This window comes from Ambystoma mexicanum, chromosome 4p (assembly GCF_040938575.1).
Source record: "Ambystoma mexicanum isolate Mex_15411 chromosome 4p, UKY_AmexF1_1, whole genome shotgun sequence".
Classification (NCBI taxonomy): Eukaryota; Metazoa; Chordata; class Amphibia; order Caudata; family Ambystomatidae; genus Ambystoma; species Ambystoma mexicanum.
The window spans coordinates 993,417,730-993,439,142 of record NC_090927.1 but is presented as its reverse complement, the minus strand read 5'-3'; the positions used below and the strand labels follow the sequence as shown (position 1 = coordinate 993,439,142).

The 21,413-nt window shown below is 45.1% G+C and overlaps 1 protein-coding gene across 2 annotated transcripts in view; it reads right to left on the bottom strand.

Moving 5' to 3' along the window:
• Positions 1-639: 639 nt before the first annotated feature.
• The window catches only part of RTN4IP1 (reticulon 4 interacting protein 1), a 485,006-nt gene continuing 464,232 nt past the window's right edge, over positions 640-21,413 (bottom strand). For both annotated transcript variants that reach the window (XM_069606575.1, XM_069606576.1), the window contains one exon: positions 640-876. In XM_069606575.1, the coding sequence (XP_069462676.1) occupies positions 757-876 (120 nt within the window). In that variant the 3' untranslated portion in view covers positions 640-756. The remainder of the gene's footprint in view (positions 877-21,413) is intronic.

Here is a 21,413-nt window from a genome sequence, read left to right as displayed (position 1 = left end):
TACATTTTTGGCCCACTTGTGTACTTGGGAAGGCTGTTGGCCAAGGACTTTGTTATTCAGTGTTTTCAGACGCTTGATGTTCATGATAACGGTTGTTTTATTGTGTAGCTTTTATGGCAGTCATGCCGAAAATAAAGGAATTGCTCGATTGACCCTTTTTCCATGAAGTGGATTGTCAGGAGACATGCCCTTTCTCACCCCGCACATGAGAGGGTTCGTTTGCGTTGGCTCTGATTTTGGCCAAGAAATCCACATTTACTGCACAAATCTACGCTATATACCAGCTCATAGGCCGTGTCCAAAAAATGATATAAAACATTCAGAAGAATAAGAGTGGGGGGTTGCTCTGGTGCAGATTTCCATGAGCACCACACCACAGCAGAAGCCATATGACAAGATTGTGCTGCTTTGCGCACAGTGCAAAACCCTTCTATAAAGCAGTAAATGGGTCATTTATGCTGCTTTTTTATACAACAGCACAGACAAGCAAAGCGAGAATCTGTCACTAAACACATTTTGGATACTTACCTGTAGGTCTAGTGGAAGGGCATCACACTGGCAGCAGCGCTGGCCACGGGCGTCTACCACAGTGGCACAGGAAAGCTCATGCTTACCACCATATACCAAATAACATCACCGTTTTCCAGTCCTAAAGAACCTCTGGAGGCAACTTTAATATAATACTTTAGTTTCAAGGTACAAACTGTACACACTGTATGTCTTCCATTCATTTCACAAATGCAAACAGGTTTGTATTTATTTTGCGTCGTCAACGACCCGAATGACTGTTTTGCCACGTGCGTGTCCTCCTTGCAGCTTCAAGAAGGCCCTGGGAACCTCGGAGAAGGGGAAGACGTCCTCAATGACTGGGCGGATCTAGAAACAGAAGAGAAACACTTGTCATTGCATATCTCAATTACAGCGTTTCTGATCTTTCGCGATGGGAAGAAAGAAACCGTCACTTCAAACAAAACTTCAATAATAAACAAAAAAAATAGTGTTGGGACCTTGAACATTAAGTCCGGCGGCAGGAGACATTTTGGCGGCCTGTGGCGCCGCCTCTAGCCTACGGATATACAAGTAAGACAAAAGCAGGGCACCTGGTGCTGTCTAGGGCAGGCAGGAGGGATGCTCTTTGTTTTTTTAGGCGACTTTAACAATACACTACAACTTCACCAAGGGATCGATAAAAGATTGACTTTCCCAAGAACGCACCTCCAAATATCCTTCTGCGGCCATTATAGGTAAACAATGTTAAAAGGTCAAAGAATGACTCTTATTAAACTCAGGGTCCAAGGAGATACTCTAGCAGCAAATGAATCACAGGACCGCAAGCTACCTCATCATTAGTGGAGACCAGTATCTTCACTTGCAACTCTCAAATAGACTTGATCCAACGAAAACCCTTTTGTGAGGGTAGAGTGAATATTCTCATAATGCTGTTCCTTAAAACGTAAACGTGACTTTAAAAAAAAGCTAGTTAAAAAAAACCCATCAATAAGTTCTCCATTTAAGCGGAATTGCAGTGGCACGAAGATGATTAATAGCTAAGAAATAGTACTTCACCAGATCAAAAAAGAATTGGTTTCTTGGGGAGTGGAACGTAAATAGCAGTGGTGCAGTGTGCCTTGTGCTACTTGTATTTGTATTTATTAACTTTTATATAGCGCTTTACGCCAAAGCACTTTACACTAAACAACAGGAATACACGAGAAGCAGTAGAATAAAATACATGATTCAAATGAACAAGAACAGTGAAGAACAATTTACCGAGTATGATTAGATAGAAACCTGGAGTGAGGCAGGAAGCTGTAACAGAAGGAATGCCTGTTGCAAAGGGCAGTACCAGCTGAGCAGCGCTGACGTCCAGGAAGAAAAGGGCATGCTAGTGGGGACCCCCACAGCGCCTGAAACCCAGCCAACAGGCCATTGGGAGGTTCCAGAGCCCCAAAACTAACCAGGCTGGCGCTCTTGCACCATTGATAAGAGATGAAAGGTTGGAGGGACGGGATGGGTATGGGACCCTGTGAAAGAAAGACAGTCCATGGGAAGACCATGCTTGGCGGCAGAGTGAACCAAGCTCCTCAGAGGATTGCAAGCCTGGGACCTGCACCCACACAAGAGGCTGAGAATAAGATGGTCAAGAACGCTGGGACTGAAAAGCACCAATGAGAAGGAATCCTACGCTTCCTAAAAAAAAAAAAGTGTGCCAAGTTGGTGAGATAGAGAACTGTGAGCCAAAGTAGTATATCCTTGTGCATTGACCAGTGACATTTGCCCAAAAGGATACAGGACTCAGAAGCCCAAAAGGAAGGAAAGTAGAATAAGTAGAAGCCTAGGGGAAAGGAGCACAACCGTAGCCTTGGAATCCTATATTTGGGAACATTGTTTATCTCATCACTTTTGATTACCTGAGAGACAGAGTTTTGAGACATGACAGTAACAGACGTTTGATTTTGGACATTCTGCACTGGTTTTCTTTGAGGCAGGGAAACCCCTCTTCCCTTTAGGGACAGAGAGGCATTTCTCCAACCCTGTCTTGCTTAATAAAAGTCTGCACCCAAAAATATGCCACCACTGTGTCCAAGCCTTACTTCTGCACCCTAACAACTCAAATCAATGCAGCGACGACTCTCTGCCTGCCTTAAAGACCTAAAATTGTTTCTTGCTTACTACTGAACTGTTCAGAGGCACTGCTAAAATGGGCGCCTCGTTTTAGCAGTCCATGCTCGTTTGCTGCCTGGAGTGCCTGACCCCTTCTCATTGGCTGAATGGCCCTCATCAGCCAATCCCTGTAATCGGGAGGCGGGAGCTGGCCGAAGCCACCGAAGGCCCACAACAAAAGCCCATGTCTGCCAAGGTGTCGCCTGTGTTGCTGTGTGCCCCACTACCGCACCCCCCTGGTCGCCTGTGATGCTGTCTGCCCCACTACCCCCCCAGTCGCCTGTGATGCTGTGAACCCCATTACCCCCCCAGTCACCTGTGATGCTGTGTGCCCCACTACCCCCATGGTCGGCTGTGATGCTGTGTGCCCCATTACCCCCCCAGTCACCTGTGATGCTGTGTGCCCCACTACCCCCCTGGTCGGCTGTGATGTTGTGTGCCCCACTACCCCTCCCTGGTTGCCTGTGATCCTGTGTGCCCCACTACCCCCCCAGTCGCCTGTGATGCTGTGTGCCCCACTACCCCCCCTGGTCGCCTGTGATGCTGTGTGCCCCACTACCCCCCTGGTCGGCTGTGATGCAGTGTGCCCCACTACCCTCCCTGGCCGGCTGTGATGCTGTGTGCCCCACTACCCCTCCCTGGTTGCCTGTGATGCTATGTGCACCACTACCCCCCCTGGTCGCCTGTGATGCTGTGCGCCCCACTACCCCCCCCGGTCGCCTGTGATGCTGTGTGCCCCACTACCCCCCCCCAGTCGCCTGTGATGCTGTGTGCCCCACTACCCCCCTGGTCGGCTGTGATGCTGTGTGCCCCACTATCCCTCCCTGGTCGCCTGTGATGCTGTGTGCCCCACTACCCCCCCAGTCGCCTGTGATGCTGTGTGCCCCACTATCCCTCCCTGGTCGCCTGTGCTATGTGGACTGTCTATTAATATTAAGTAAATAGATAACATTATAATGAGTGGAAGTGCGGAAAAGTATTGTGTTTTCACTGTTCGTCTAAACAGCCAGGAGCCACGGATGCCGCTACAGTAGATGCATTAATTAGCCAATTATTCTCAAAACAGACTTCTTGCCAAACAAATGCGGGTACACATCGCTGCTAAATTACGAACCAGAAAGATTAATCGCTGGAGAAAATACATAGTTCGAATCATAAATTCAATAATGCATCGTCTCTATTTTTCAAACTATAATAGTTTGAACTGCAATATAACAAGGGCTCTAAGCTCTGGTACTCCAGGGTACATTGCTGTGAGTGTAAAATGATGAATTTGCAAATAATCTTTAAATCACACCTGTACAATGCACTTGTGTCATGTACATTTACCATCCCCATATTAAAGGTTCCTATGATAATGTTAATGTAGAGGACGGTGCAGAGAACCTCTGCAATAAAACATAGCAAAGAAAGACAAGTGCTACAGTCGGACTCCCGGAAAGAGCGGCATCAGGGCTTCATTGGATCCACACAGGCCCGTGTACCAGGGGAGCAAACTTGGGAATTTCCCAGGGGCGGGAGCTGGTGGGGGGCACTGGCCAGATTTCAGGGCAGTGGCATTGAAAGGGTATTAACATTGGTAGAGATTGGTTTTCTCAGGGAAATGCCGGGGCCCCGGAGCACCCGGGTACCCGGCGCCCGTGCTTGGAACAGCCCAATGCACATCCAATCAAATAAAGCACGCTGGGAACCAGGGGTACAATAAAAGACGTGAAAGTCACAAACCTGATAATGCTCTCAGGTCTTGGTCATGCAGAAAAGTGGAAGAAAAGATGAACCCGAAAATCAAACTGAAATATAAAGAAGATGGACTCCATTAAAGTAACAGACTTTGGCCTTTTCCAAGATGTCTTCAATAACCAAGTAATATACTCCCATATTAATTTAAAGTAGTTGGCATGTTGTTTGTATGTAGTCCTGAGCATGCTTTGCTACGATTGGTACAAGCCAGTAGAATGGACTTGTCACTTTAGAAGCCCACAAGGCTTCCAGCATAGACTTTAACAGTCACCTGCCAGCCACACAGTGAGAGGGGCACATTATGTTTGTCACCTCATGCTCTTGAGGAAAGATCTAGGCGAGCACGCTTCTTCCTCAAGGAACTGGTGCATTATCTTTGAGTAATCTTGCCATCATTTATACATAGGCATGTAACAAGTTACAAGTACTAAATAGTCGGTTTCAATAAACATGTCTGCTAAAAACCAATCCCCCGACCCCCGGGAGGCCTAAAACTTCGTAAGAAAAAACTGCTGGCATATACCAGACAGAGGTCCCCCGAGGTGCGTCTTGTGTGCTTGAATACCAATCAGCGGCCATACCACTGCAATGTGGCAGCAGTCCAAGCTCAATTTTGCACACGCGCAGTACCCGTCATTGTGCAAACAAACATTCTTTTAATGCATTTTTTAACTAAGGCCATTTTTGACCTAGTGTTAATACCGTTTAAAATTAAACCTGACCCAGCGCAGCATTTCTGTAATACTGCCCAACCTAAGCATCTGCATAGAAATATTAATTTAACTACTGTGTGTCCAGTGTGCAGCGGTGTTGTACATTTCAGCTGTGGAATGCTGAATAGTGTGGATGGGAACTTTGGTTGCCCGTCCAGCTACAGCGGGAAACTACTCCACCTCCTGGATGATGCTCTGTTTGGAGATAGAGTACCCGCTAATTCTGATGCTACCGTGAAAGCCATGAAGAGGGGTGTCATTTTTAGCAGAGACACTCGGCCACACAGGAGGTGGCTTTACAGAACGATGCACACCGGAACGATCTGCACGTCCCCTCTTCTCTACATCACCCGGCGGAAGATGAAAATGTAAAAACTATATGCGCGCCGCAGGGAAAAACATACGAGCCAATTTTACTCATCGCATCCAATTTCATCCATATTTACGCCACCAGAACTAATAAAGAGCAATTTTGCTTTTCACATCCAATGTCTCAATGCTCTTGTAGAAGAAATTCCTTCAGCCACACAAGGAATGGCTGAGGGAGAAAAGAAAACACATCTGTGTAAATTGATGAAAAGATGGTCTTTGTAAAAAAACAACAAAAAAAACAATGAATATGAACTGTGCTCAAATAAGCTTGAATAAAATGCATCACTAAGTGCGTATAGCCTTCGCTGTAGCACTTAGAGGGTCATTCCGAGGTTGGAGGTAAGGGAAAAACGGTACCGGCATCGCTTATCGCTCCGGGCTATTCCGACCTGCCAACCCGCTATTAGCGGCACCGTAAATAACGGTGTCTCTAATAGCGGCATGGGCGCAGGCATGCAGCCCATCATACCAGCAATAGCGGCATGCCGCTAAAGGGAGTAAATCACAAGTCAGGCGGACAAGCAAATACCGGCATCATGAAGGCGCAAATCGTGGATACCGGCATGCCGTAAATACCAGCATCGACAACCAACCGTAAAATGCTATGTGCAGTGTTCCCAACTGCCACAGGTGCACACTATCAGCACAGGTGAAGGCAATTGAGTCTGGGCCTGTACAAAAGGAGCACACCCACACACCATACCCCTTCCCACACCAAGATGATTCCAATAGTAGTAGCAATACTGGAGCTGGAGGACATACTTGCATTGCAACACCAGCAACAACAGCAGCAACAGTAGGCACCACAGAGGAGAAGGAGGGTGAGACAGGCCCAGCATGCCCCCCAGTGCAGCCAGCGTAACCACGCAGGCAGCCCCCAATCCCTCGCATCAGAGCCAGTCCTTTCAACCTAACCCCTGAGCAGATCCACACCCTGTACCGTCTGGACCGGGACACCATCACTACCATCGTGGACATGATACAAGACGACATAGTCAGCCTCATTGAAATACACACCGCGATCCCCCCTCTACTGAAGGTAGTGTCTGTGCTCCACTTCTTTTCCACAGGCGCCTACAAGCACACAGTGGGGCACATGCATGACATATCACAAACCTTATTTTCTCGCATTCTGAAGCAAGTGCTGGATGCCCTCCTCAAGCACACAAGGGACTACATATCCCTACCACGGACTCCCCAGGAGAATTTTGAAACAAAAGTTGGCTTCCATGCACTGGCAGGCATGCCAAATTGTATAGGTGCCCTCGACTGCACCCACGTGGAGTTGGTGGTCCTGCATGCCATGGAGGCGGTGTACCGCAACCACAAGCAATACCACTCCATCAAAGTGCAGATGGTATGCGCCGCAAGCAAGATCATCACACATTTTTGTGCCCGATATCCCAGATCAACTCATGACTCTATGGTCCTGCGGAACTCCACGCTGCCACGCTTCATGGAACGACATGCTGTACGACATGCCTGGCTGCTTGCTAAGTTGCATGATAGGCACATGGCAGTGAAATGGGGGGAGAGATGCATACACCACCATGGTGTCAATGTCTATGTGACAGCACGATGTGCGCATCGCTAAACACTGTGCCCCAAAGCATCCCAAACAGAACATGACACCCAAATCCCATAGGAATGAAGTAAGGTCGACACCTATCACAACATGACTAACAGTAAACCACCCCACATCCCACAACACATGCACCACTCATCAGTGGACCAGGGACATGCGCATGTGACCAACGATAATCTGCCAGCATGTGTGACTAGTACAGCTGTCCATCATCAATCGACTGACATATACCTTCTTTTGCCTCCTATGCAGGTGACACTGGCTATCCGTTGATGCCGTGGCTCCTCACCCCTGTCCGATAACCCACAGAACAGGCACCAGGAGGACTACTATCGATCCCACACCCGTACCGTGTGGTCATTGAGCAGACCTTTGGCCTGTTGAAGGCATGGTTTTGCTGCCTTAGCCCGTCGGGTGAGGCACTCCTGTAGAGGCATGAGAAGGTGGCCAAGATCATCATGGCATGTTTCATGCTGCACAACATGTGTATCCGACACAGTGAGCCCCTGCCCCGTGACATTGAACTGCAACCACCTGGTGATGATGAAGGGGATGAAGAAGTGGCTGCACCTCATCGCGGAGCCGATGCACAGGAGGGACGTGCTGTGCGTCAGTCAGTGATTGCACAATATTTCTGACGCACATGGCTGCAGAGGGTGACATGATAGTTGGACAGAGGGCACTGGGTGTGGGGGTACATGTACACTATGCACTGTATATGAATAAATGACACATGCGCAATGATGAATGTCCACTCAAGTTTTTCTTTTAACACAACGGGTGTATTGAAATATACAATGTAAACGAAAGTGCAATAACCCTCCCCCACCTTCACCCTCCTCTCCCTACCCCCACAACTCCCCCACACACTCTCACCCCCTCCACCTCCCCCCACAACTCCCCCACACACCCTCACTCCCCTCCCCCCACAACTCCCCCACACATGTCCCAACAAATATCTAATGCCTTCATCAGGCTGGCCAGTCTTCTCTTTTGCACTCCCTGGACCTGGTGGCAGCATGTCTGGCCGACGCAGGGTGCGCGACGACCTGCGGAGTGGGCTGGTCTGGGTTGAGCTGGAGGACGATGGGGTGGCTGCCTGCTCCATCTGGGGTGCCGGACGTTCTGCCTCCATAGCATCGGCGATGCGGCTGAGGACCTGCCGCAGGGCGGATACCTCCTCACACAGTCGGCTTGTATTGTTGCAAAAATCTTGCCCAGGGAGGCGGTGTTATCAGCAATCATCTTGCCAGAGAGGCGATGTTTTCACGCCACTCCTGCCTTGCCTGGGCATTGTCATTCACAAACTGATGCACAAGGGCAGTCAGCTCCTCATGACGCTGCGGCCCCGCCGGTATACCTGTGGAGATGGAGGGTGCTTGGGTGTCATGTTGGACCTGGATGGGCTCCACTATGGGACTCATGGCCCCTTGGTAACACTGCCCCCCCGCCCCAGACTGCTCCGGGGTGGTGCCATGGTCTGGCTCCAAAGATGTGATCTGGGGGATGGTGCCGGACTTGGTGTGCAGGGCTGTTCTGAGGATTCGTCCTCCACAGGCACCCACACTTCTTCCTGCGCCTCCTCCTGAGCCAGGGGTGCTGTGGCTGCCACCTCCCCGACTCAGCTGGACTCTGCTGAGTGTGGAGCATCAGCTGTGTCCTGTGGCAGTGGGACAGGGGTTGCGGCTTCCGTCTCGACTGCCCTTGGTGGCACCAGTGCCGTGGCATCTGTAGGTGGTTTCCTTGGTGGTGCCTGGCGGGCCTTGGGTTGGGCCTTTGAGGTGGAAGGCCTGTTGGCCTCATCCTGGGCCCTCTTCTGGGGTGTAGTTGGCTGTGGGGGTGAGTCCTGCGCCTCGCTGTCATGGTCTGAGCCTGTGGGGGTCGAAGAGAGGGACAGCATGAGTGATGGTTTGAGAAGCATCATGCATACATTTGTATAATTGCTCATCTACACATTAGAGGGTAATAGGCAGTTGAGTTTGGACGATCACGTTGCTTGCTACATGGGTGGGTCAGTGGTCACTCGTGTTGCGGCAGACGTATGGTATGTGACATTTATATATCTTGGGGCCTGCATGCAGTGTGACTCATGCCATTGACATCTTAGTGTGGTTTGTGTAGGGTATGGCATCTGCATGTGTCTGTGCTGCGTACCACAACTTTGCTGGGAATGTGTGTGTATTGGGCCATGGTTTGCCTCTTTAGACAGACATATTGGTGGACTATAATCAGACTTTGCATTACAGTGCTTCCTTAGGACACTCACCTCCGTCCGCAGATGATGTGGCGCCACACTCCATGTCTCCAACACCATCTATTGACTCCATGCCAATCAGGCTAGCACATATGTCCTCCCACCGGGACAGCTTTATGGGGGAGCTTGGTCCTCCGCCAGTTGACATTGCCTGGCTCCTGTTGGCAGAGAGTATGTTGTGGACTCGCAGCCGCAAGTCGTCCCACCGCTTCCTGCAGTCCTCGATAGTGCGGAGGGTGTTACCGACCACGCTTACTTTCTGCGCCTCAAGTGCCCAGATCGCCTTCTTGCATATTATGGCCTCCCTCTTCATGTTCTGGGCAAACACGACGTCAGCATGTTCTTGCAGGGTCTCAGCTAGCATGGCCAGCTCATCTTCACTGAAGCGCTCCTTGCGCTGGCGGGAGGCGCCCTTCTTCACAGCCTTAGGCATTGTGGTATGGTAGAGAATGAGATTTCACAAACAGCAGTATCATACAGGTCCTGGCTGCTGAGGATGGCAATGGATTGTGTTTTTAAAGATGGCCACCGTGCTCCTTCCCGTTCCTGTGCGATGACACTACTTCCGGTTCCGCTTACTTACGGTGATCAACAAGCAGGGCAATCCACTTTCTCAGGACTACATTGTGCGTGTGTGGAAGGGGGTAAAAGCTACAAAGCCTCAGACGGGGTGCCTTTGAACAGCAATTTTACCTTATTCTGTATAGCGGCGAGGCTCAAACAAAAGAAATATCTCATTCTCTAATGAAAGGCAATTCTTAATCAAGAAAAGATTCTGAATCTTCTAGATTATAATCTGAAAGAAATTTAAAGAACCTCTCTAGATAGGGTACTTTCAATTCTGCAAAGGATGATTGCAGAAATGTCCCCTTTTGTAGGACAAAATCCTGCTCAACACAGTTCCCTGCCATTCACTCTGCCTCCGCTACTTTTTCTACTGGACGGTCCAGATTGCAGATGAGTAAAACTTGTCGTCCTGTGTGGTGCTGTGAATGTGATCAGCAAATTTGGTCAACTACAGCATCTGGCAGAAGGTCAACATTGAGGCCTTAAAACCTTTTACCCAGCCTGGGATGGCTTTAAGAGAAAAAAATAAAATAATTGTAGCCACATCTAGCAAATCACTGAGATGTGACCACAAAAGCAGACCATGATGAGTGTTCAAGAAGCCAAAACCAAAGCTCTAGGCATGTGGAAGGATGTCATTCTGGCAGACCATGGAATTAGACCTTTGAAGACATGCTTAGAATTCTTTTGGCAAAGGTTCTTGCAGTGTGTAAATGCTATCATACAGTAAAGAAATACATTACTGAATATCGCCCAAGCCATTCTTAGGGTCACTTTCAGAAATGTTGCCAATTACTACACAATCTTCAGTGTAATCATCTGAGCTATGAGAAAAGTCATTGCTCCAAGAGAGTTCATTGCTAGTGAATTCACCCAGGCTCAAGCACAAGTGAGGGTGGAATTGGGTGTTTCAAAGCAGTCACAGATTCGTTCGCTATTAACACAATTCCAAAGAAGTCAACATATTCCAGATAGATGTCAAGACACGATGTAGGAAACCAATACGTTTTTAATATAACGCTGCCCTGCTCCTACTCCCTTTTTTGTAATTGACTACTGGATGACCAACACTTAATCCCCCAAAAGTGGATAAAACTGACACCACCTCAAGCCAAGCATCCTTAGTCAGTCTCAGCAGTCATCAGCTGCATTTCTCTGGCCCCAAAGTCTTCATAGAGCAAGGTGGATGGATAGCAACAGGGTGTGCATCCTTCCACTAGTATGTTCCTGGCATTGACAATTATTTGCATCATCATTTGTGGAGGGCAGTTGCTAATAATAATCAAGTCTATTTGCACCGACCTGTTGGGGTCCAGTTGATCCACTGTCCCCTTTTCAGTCTTGGCCCAGCGGAAATGGCCACCCCTACCCATAGCACCATGCCTAATCTGATGGTCGATGACAAAAAGGCTGGCAACAGAAATCGGGTAACCTCTGGAGGAAAATGCCAAAGGTTAACAAAAGTCTGGGATACAATTTAATCCAGCAGGAGTTTCAGACAACGTAAGGGATTTTTGTTGTCTAACTTTTAGATGTACTTAATTGGTAACGATGGAGTATCAGTAAAAAATAAGACACACATCTTTGGAGGCGATACGAATAACATTTATTATCGACTTCCAAACAGTGTGCACTTACTTTTAGAAACAAAGGAAAGTAGTGAGAGAGGATAGGGCAAGCCTCTTGTTTCTCCCTCACCCTAGATAGGCGTGACACCAGCGCTTCCCAGGGAAAGTGTGAGTCACTTGGTGGGACAGCAAGATGTATTTGACAGGGATATGCATGTACTTGCAGGGATTTAGCCCAATAGGAATAATTTTATAATTGCAAGGTTCTGTCAATATTGTGTTAGAAAGCTTTGGGTAAGGACAGAATGGAATCACCCGCAAACTCCATACTGTATTGAATTAACTGATTAAATGCCATAAACATATGGCATCAGAAACACAGCACTGTTTTTTATTGCAATGCATATGGCAATGAAAATCTGAAACTCTCATTAAATGGGCACAGATGCAAATCTCTCCTGGTCCACACAAGTGTGCATTAGAAGCGTACACACAATGTGTGCAAAATGAACAAAGCCTTCACATGGGTTGCACTTTTGCTGATGGGGAAAACTAGACCGAGATCCTGTTGATGATGGAGATTCTGGAGCTTGTGCAGCGCTATGAGGAATGGTTGGTCCTGGCGTCAGCCAATCTTTGATACACAAACACCCAACATGGACTGATCCAGATAGGAATCCCAAGCAACCAAAGTCGGATTTGCGTGCAGGTAATTTGTTCTGCATCCCTCCATGCAGCAGCTAGTTGGATGAACACAACTGCCCAAACCTTAGGTCATGTTACTGAGATTACTACCCCCCACCACTGCCATTAGCATGGGCTACATTCTGGCCAATTATAAGGTGGGTGGGGGAATGCAGTTCCGAAGTGCACGGGTACGATGTGCGGGTTTGTTTCTAGGTGGAATGTGAGGCGGTTCTCCAAGAAATAGCAGTATTGGGACAAGACTGATATAAAGAATTAAAAATGGAATGGAAAGTGGAGCAAACATGAATAATCTAACCAAGGTAGAAGCAGATTACCCTGGTCTGAAGTCCGCAATCTATGAAGCTTCTGCCCTGGAGCAAGGACGTCAAAGAAATGTGTCTCTGCGTCCGTTTCTCCCATGATCATGTAATAGGGGAGTTTAAAGAACCCTCATTGGGCGCTTCTTGTGTACAAATGCTAGGACGTGAAGCACCCACCCTCAAGGGTTAAATCAAACTACTAGTGCACTGCCTCAGCCTGTCTGAGCCCGTTGGAGCGGTGATGGCGAATAACTAAATGTGCTGGGGGATCAAGCATGGATTGGACTTCCTTTGCTACAGCCAAGAATTCTGATCCAAAACAGAGATTAAGTAAAAAAAAAATATCTATTTTCACTATGATTTGCACTGTGTTGTTCTTTTAAATGTGTTGCAGATATTAACAGAGAACAGGAGAAAAGGTGTAAATATGCAGAACAACAGCCTGTACTGTGGGGGACAAGAGGTGGAAAATATAAATAGTCAGAACGGGTTTGTTTTTGCAGAAACAATTGATCAGAAGAATGGGTAATCCCCCATCCCTCCTCTGGATTATCATATAATCCCTTTTCCCGGTTCATGTGTCAGTGTCTCAGAGCGCGACTGTAAATACGCAGTGTTTTCATTATCCAGCTAATCTCTAGTTATTACATGTATTCAACCAACAGCAGTACTGGCCGATGAACAGGAAGCCTTTTTTCGCCTTAGTCAGTCGATTGCTGGTCAGGCTGAATGAGTCACTGCGCTGTGACACGGTCTGCCCTTTCAGGGCCACTCAGACAATAGGGCTGGTCATCCTGACAAATAACTGCTTTAATGCGCTAGATTGCCAGTATCATCAGTTTGGTAATTGCATCTGCGTAGCATTGCCTGCCCATAATGACCATAATAACAGCAGGGAGTGCTGCTTCAAAACAGTGTGGTGCGTGACTAAAGGCGACAATATGTGTCCAGTGGCGACTGGGAGAAAACCTTTAGCAATGGAAATCAGGGAATTGGACTATTTCTACTCCCAATTTAAAAATCAACTGATCGTAACAATGAAAAACAAAGAATTAACAATTCACCTGTGCATACAAAAATCACCACCCATTTCTATCATTGCTACTGTCAACTTTTTAAAAAAGGATGCATTTTTTTAACCATGTAAATCCGATTTTACAAACCAAACCAAAACATTCCGCAATGCTGAACATGGCTTACAAATGCCTGCAACGTATTTGAGGCCAGGTTTATTTTTTAAAAAAGGAAAGGAAAACAGCATTTCAAAGCAACATTCTAGTCAATGGGAAACGGTGACTCTAGAGAAAGCTTCTAAAATCGCAATATTTAAATTAAAAATTAAGAATGTTAACTTTTTAAAGTGGAGCATTTCAACTAACCAAATGTCAGGTTGTATTTTGCCTGTCAAGAAAATTATTTGATTTAATCAGTGACTTTTTTATTACAAGTTATTTATTAACTTTCATAAAAACAGATTTTTGGCAGTCAGAATTTTAAAGTGGTCGACCACAAACACAAAATCTTGCACCGTACATCACTGATAAAAGTGCTGCTGTCCCCGCTTCTAGCTCAGAATGCTCCCTGCAAAATCCGCCCAGTGACCAGGCATAAATGTGCAGGGCAGCATGTAATAGTAAAAGGTAGGGTTTGTTGTAACAACAGTGGACTAGTTAAAAACCTGCCTAGGAAAAAACGTTATTCGCAACTTGGATTGCATTAAGCAGATTGTGCTTCGGTCTAAACACAAAACTACGAGCAATCCATATGCTGCTCCATTGCTCTAGCATGGAAGATACTTACCAGCTGCTACTTCTGGCTATACCCCTAGTACGGATGACAATCTCTCTGAGACCCTGGCCTACTGGCCCTTACACTTCAATGTCGAAAAAATGATTTCCGCATGTTATGTGTCTTCTCTTTTCTTATAATGCTACTTCTTGTTTCCTCAAAGTTGCATCTACTTGTACATTTCCTTGTATTTTCCTTTTTCGCATTCCTTATTACTTCATCATAGAGGCCATTGTGTTTTCCCGCTTTTGTAATAAATAATTAGCTCCTGTTGGTATTACGGAGGAAGTGCATTCTGAAATCCACTGGACTATTTGGATAGGGTTTAAATCATTCGAGAATTCGGTTATTATAACCACTTAAATCTGCCATCCTCTTGCTTATTGCTTTTAAATTATATTCAGTCTATCTAGCCCCGCATTTATCTCGACGTCACCTATTTTCCTTAGTGGGTTAACCTCTGTTTCAATATTTAGGTCAAGGACCAAAGAAATATTATCCCCAAGTTCATTAAATGTCGATGTTAACGACTGCACATGATTAACCACCTCAGCATTACCCTAGGGCCTAGATCCAATGAACAGTAGCTTTTATCTTACCACTACGCCATGTGTAAATCCCTGGTATTTCACCTGTCAGGCGACTGTTGAACATGATCATATTCCAGTTTGCTAAGTACCCGAACCATTTCTTTCCTGGTTTGGTTTCCATTTGTTTCCCACATATTTTTATTGGTTTCTTCTTATACAATACCAGCATATTAATTCAACAGTGTTCAACTCCCCTGTCCCCCTCCCCCACCAGAAATACAGTCTGTTTGTCTGGTGGTTTGATTTCTCTTAGGATGCCACAATGTCCAGTATCCTAATCTTGTGGGGGCACCATTGCACCATATTGTCATTCTGTAAGTAGTTAAGTACCGATTCCCAGTCTCTTTTCAATCCTTCCTGGTCTCCCTGAATTGTGTATGTTACCCACTACAGTGAAACAAAGTTCCAGACTTTCTGTAACCAATCTTGGTGTATGGGTGGTAGTTGCTGTTTCCATCATTGTGCAATCACCAGCCATGCAGCTATTAATAAGATCATGAACCACCGTTTCTGTGTTTTTGTTGGTGTTTTCAATCCTGGTTCCCACATCCCACACCACCAAATCTTGGCCCCCAGCTGTCCCGCTTCCTGGAACATCCCTTGCATTTGGGTTTTCATCTCCTCCCAAAATGGTTGTAACAGTGGCCATTCCCTCTGAATATGTTTCCAGTCCCCTACAGTCTTACATCCCCACCAATGTTGATCAGAAGCCTGGGGGAACATAACATTAATTTTCTCGGGGGTATAGTGCCATTGTAGGAGGATTTTTATCCACATTTCCCTCACCTGAATAGAGCGAGTTAGTTTTAGGATAGCTCGCCACAGGTATTCCCATTGTTTCTTTGGAATTGTCTCCCCTAGGGTTTTTTTTCCCCATTTCTTCACATAATTCCTTTGAACAATTTCTTCCTGCTCGTTTAAATATCTATATAGATTTAAGACTAAGCTCTTTGACCAGGTGTGGGTTGTTATGTATTTTTCGAATGGTGTCAGTTGTCTCGCTGCTACTTCCTTAATGATTGGGGTAGTCAGCCAAAGTGTCAGTTGATTATATTTAAAGCGTTCCTTTTCTCTTAGACCTATTTCTTGAACACATTCTTCAAACATCCTAAGGGTGTGTCTTATGTACATGTCTCATATCTTTTTACACCCTGCTTCTTCCGATTTTTTCCAATGCCCCCTTTTCCATTTCTGGTTGAAATTCCTGGTTCCCGAACAAGGGATAAAATTAGGGCGGCTGAACCGTAAGTGCCCCTCTCTCCACTGCTGAGTCCCACAGTTCCACCCCAACCCCTATTTCACTAATCTTCACATTAGGGTGTCTATTTCTTTTTTTTAGCCACAGAAGCCCCAGAGAGTGCCCATATTTTGTGTAGGCTTTTCTGACGACTATTCTTTCATGATCCGTATTTGGGCTGCCTCGTAGTATTTATAGAAATGTGGGAGAGCCATGCTCCCTTTGTTTTTAGAAGGTGTTAACATAGACATTGCTACTCTGGGGGGTCTTTTTGTTCCAAATAAATGACGATATAGCGTTATTGAGCGATCTAAAGAAGGTCTTGGGAACCCTGATGGGGAGTGCATGGAAGTAGTACAGCAAGTTCGGTAGAACCATAATTTATACCGTTGTCAGTCTCCCCCACCATGATATTCTGAGAGGATTCCCTTTCAATAGGTCTGATTTGATTTTGTCAAATAGTTGTGGGTAATTTGCGCAATATAGTTGCCCTATCTTCTTCGTGAGGGTTATTCCTAGATATGATATTGCCCTTTTCTGCTTTTTTCAATAGCATTTTTATTCCAAGCCTTACCTGCTTCCCCGATAGGTTCAGGATTTCTGCCTATTTATTTTTAGGCCTGATATCCTCCCACATTTATCTAGTTCTTTCATTAATACTGGGAGTGATTGTTTGGGGTCCGTCATTGCGACCGGCATATCGCCCGCAAATGCCACTGCTTTATGTGTTTCTCCCGCCATTTCTATTCCCCTGAGCCGGTCTGTCTCCTGAATTTCAATCAATAATGGTTCTAAATAAATAGCATACAGCTGCGGTCACAGGGGGCAGCCCTATTTAGTGCCCCGTCCCAGTGTTACTTTCTCTGCAAGTATTCCATTAAGGGCGATATGGAACCCCAGTGATTTATAGTTGTCTTTCACCAGTTTAATACATTTTTCCCCGAACCCCATGTGTTCTAATATACGGAATGGCAGGGACCATTTGACCCAGTCGAATGCTTTTTCAGCCTCTCATGACACTAAAATTGCTGGATATTGTGTCATTCCTATTTTTTCTATTATATGGACTATTCTTTGTGTATTATCAAATGTCTGCCTTAAGGGTATAAAGCCTGAGTGATCATATCCTATTAATTTTAGTAGCATGTGAGTAAGTCTGTTTACTTGTATCTTCGTGTATAATTTCGCATCAAGGTTTATTAGCGGTAGTAGGACCCTGGGAATACCAGATTCTTTCCCTGTTTGTGGAACATCACCAGTTTGGCTTCATTCATAGATGGGCTAATGGGCGTTAGGACTCTGGGAATACCAGATCCTTCCCTTGTTTGTGAAACACCACCAGTTTGGCTTCATTCTTTGATGGGGTAATGACTCCTTTAGTCTTAAATGTGTTAAACAATTTCGTAAGGGTAGGGGCCAAGATGTCTCGTTATTTTCTGTAGAAAATTGCTGTGTATCCGTCGGGCCTCGGAGCGTTATTGAATGTTAAGTCTGAAATTGTTTTTTTAACCTCTTTCTCCCTTATTTCTTCTTCTAAGAGTCCCTTTTCTTCATCCGATATCTGTGGAAGCATTCGCTTAGTCAGATATGCCTCCTGGTCTTGTTCTGATTGATCGTCTGATGTGTATAATTTTGGGTAATATTCCCTAAATATTTCCCCCATGTCCTCGTTTGTTGTCTTTACCTGTCCTAGATTGTTCTGTAGTTTTATTATTGTTTGGGTGTATTTTTCTCTGGTAATTGCCTTACCAGGTGCTTGTCTGCTTTGTTGGCTTTGACATAATGCCGTTGTTTCAAATATGATAGTCCCTTCTCAGCAGTTTCATGTGTTAATATCCCCGCAAAAATACCGCGATACAAAAATATTGCCATATTTCTGCGGCAATATTGACCCATGGACACTGCGGTCCTATGTAAAGGATTCAACACACATGATCAGGATTGTCCAAGATATTCAGATAGGTGAGGATGAAATCCTCGTAACAATGGATGTCGAGTCCCTTTATACAGCCATCCCTCAGATGGAATGTCTCCAAGTTCTTGGTGAATATTTGAACACAAGATCTTTACCCCACCAACCACCAACTGAGTTTATGCAAGAATGTATGAGACTGTCTATGACGGAAAACTTTTTCCTTTTTAAGAGACAGCTTTACAAGCAGGGAAAGGGTGTCAGCATGGGGACCACATTTGCCCCCGATGTTGCAAATCCATATATGGCAAACTACTTGGGAATGGTAACTCTCCCAGTACTCATCTGACGCTTAACTCCCATTTGTGTACCTGGCATCGTTATATTGATGATGTTTTTCTCGCTTGGAAAGGGTCTATTTCATCTTTGACAGAGTTCCATGGGTGGCTTAACCAATGTGACAATAAGATTAAATTCACGTTGGAATATAATTATCGAGAAGTACGTTTTCTCGACCTAGTGATTAAAAAAATCAGGAAATCATCTGATTCAAGAAACCAACCGATAAGAATTCTCTCCTCCACTTTAATAGTTTCCAACCCTCTAGCCTACGTCAAAATCTACCGCATGGCCAGTTCCGACGAATAAGGAGGAATTGTACAGAGAAGGAAGATTTCAAAACTCATGCTGAACAACTGAAAGATAGACTGGAGATGAGGGATATCCGAGGCGGATGGTGAAAGACCAGCAGAAGAGAGCAGAATTCACTGACCGAGAGACATGTCTAACCACCCGAGGAAAACAAAAGAACAAAGGCCTAGTTTGTGTTACTTCATTTAATCCTATTAGCAGTGATGTTAAAAGGATTATAAACAGGCACTGGGACCTAGTGAAACAACGAGGGACGTTATTGCAGAAACCCATGTTTGCATTTGAGAGGAACCAGAATCTTAGACAAAGACTGGTCCACACCTATACAGATCCCACTAAAGAGCAATCCATCACTACACAGTGGGAGTTACCACAGATTCTTGGACACTACAAATGTGGCAAATGTGTGGCATGTTCACTGACTGAGAGCAAACGGGAGTTCCATTATAGTGACCGGATATGGAAAATGAACTGCCACACCAACTGCCTAACGAAAAATTTGATCTACGTGATCTCTTGCCCTTGCCAACTACTTGGTGTTGGCAAAACTACACGAGAGGTGAGATAGCGCAAATCTGAACATAGGAGCTGCATTAGAAATAACGTTAAGTAAAGAGAGAGTTTGCAATACAGATTGAACATTAGAATATTTACCTTTATACATAGATTGGTAAATGGGACCACGCTTGTAATCTCCATCAAGAAAAATCTCCTCTGCGAGTCTAGTTTTTTGTCATTTTAATTTTATTTTATTTTATTGTAATGTTTATTTTACTGTGATTTGAACACGAGCTATGTGTTTAACAAACACTGGACTAGGTGGTCTGGTGGGTACACACACATGAAAAATTAGGCAGTCCAACACATACGCCAGGATGGCTTCACACAGTATTTCTAGTAGGAAGCCAGCATGAATCAGAAGAATGTCCCTTTTCTGTGTTTACTAGGTTGGGACAGGCTTTAAAAAGAAGCAGTCCCTTGTTTATGTTGCCAGAACAATACAAAGGCTACGGTGAGATTGTTGCGGTACGCTGGGGGGTTAAGCAATTCAAGGTATGCTCCCAGTCCCCAACGCTGAATGCATGCGGCTTATGTTATTAAATGGAGGGCTTTTTTGTGCACCTTCGAGCGGGTGAATCACTGGCACAGATTATAGACATGTTGACACGCGAGCAGGTACTCGAACGAGCACTCGAGCATCGGTGTCAGGACTCCGCAGCGTCTATTAGTCACGGGGGCGTGCATATAACATTCTGAATCGGTGGCATGGTGTCGCTACTATGTAGCGTTAGCAGCATTTCCCAGACCACTGTTTTTCAAATACAGCAGTCTATGTTTGCTATGAGTGTAGGGGGCGGGATCCCTCATCTCCTCCTTGGGATACCCATGCAGAAATTGTTGTTCTAATTATCCATACTTTGGTGGTTACAAGAAATTATGTATACATAAATATAACCTAGCACTGGAGATGGGTGTATAAAAATACAAATAAATCACTGTGGATATTACGTTTGTATCCCGGCAGATTCCTTTCTCTAACCATCGCTAATGGATTTATATGACTAGGCTGAAAGAACACAATAACCCGATTCACTGAGCTTGAATAGGAATTTGGGTGAGTGAACACATTTATTTTATCTGTTATGGTTACCAGAAGTTGTAAATAATATAGATAAAAAGATCAAAGATACATTAGAATGTTTTGGCTCTTGTAGGTGTCGGGAGCAGGAGGGAATTTGGCAACACACAGGAACATTGAAAATCTATACCTTGTGGCTACAAATAAGTAGAAACTGTAAGTTTATATTGCCATGATTTTATGAAGAAGAAGTAGAAAGAAATAGATACAGAGAATTGAGTAGCACCTCTGTTGTTTCACATGGTCTTAACAAAGCCATAGACACCGTGAAGGATTTGCTCCAACTATCTACTCGCCATCCCTTGAATTGACACATGGGGGTGAGTAGGAGGATGTCTTTATGTATGTTATACACATGTGACAATATGAGTCACCTAAAAAAGCAATATGGGATGACAAAGAATATTGATGGTGTTTTATGTATGTTTTTTTAGATCTGAATTTGGCTTATAACATTCCAAATATAAGGGCAGACCTAATAGTTCGTGCCCTATGTCCTGAAGAAGGTCTTGAAAATCAAAGTCAGTCAGTTTTGTTAAATGTGGAACGAAACACGTGTCGACGATTATGTGAACATTCTGGTTAATTAAAAAAATCAGATAAAACACGACACCTGAATATAAGGAATTGCCGTAAATACTTGTGATAATCACTGTTTGGTAATACTTGTGTTAGAAAAACAATACATTATGTATAATTCGCCAAATTTGTTTTTTAACAAATGACAGTATGAATGAGTAAGTTTGGGATCGAGTATGAAAGTTGAATATATGAAATGTATGATGATGAATTGACACTTATGTTTTTAAAAGCAATACATACAATGATGTACTATGTGTTTATTGATTAAAATGTGTAATTTTTTAAAATAATCCATGTCATCCCTATCCACTGGTCCACCTTTTGTTTTGTGATTCCTTTGTTTTATGGCCTGCTTGCCCCTCTCTGTACTGGGAGTCTTCACAGTCTTCTCCTCTCTGCTTTTCGCTCGTATCGAGCGTAGCGTGGGTTGTTGCCCTTCATCCACTTCTTATTTTTATTTTGAAGGGAAGAACGCTTGCTGCACCATGTAGCTTTATTTAACTGCTAATGTAGTGTCCCGATGGGGAGAGACGCTCATGCATTG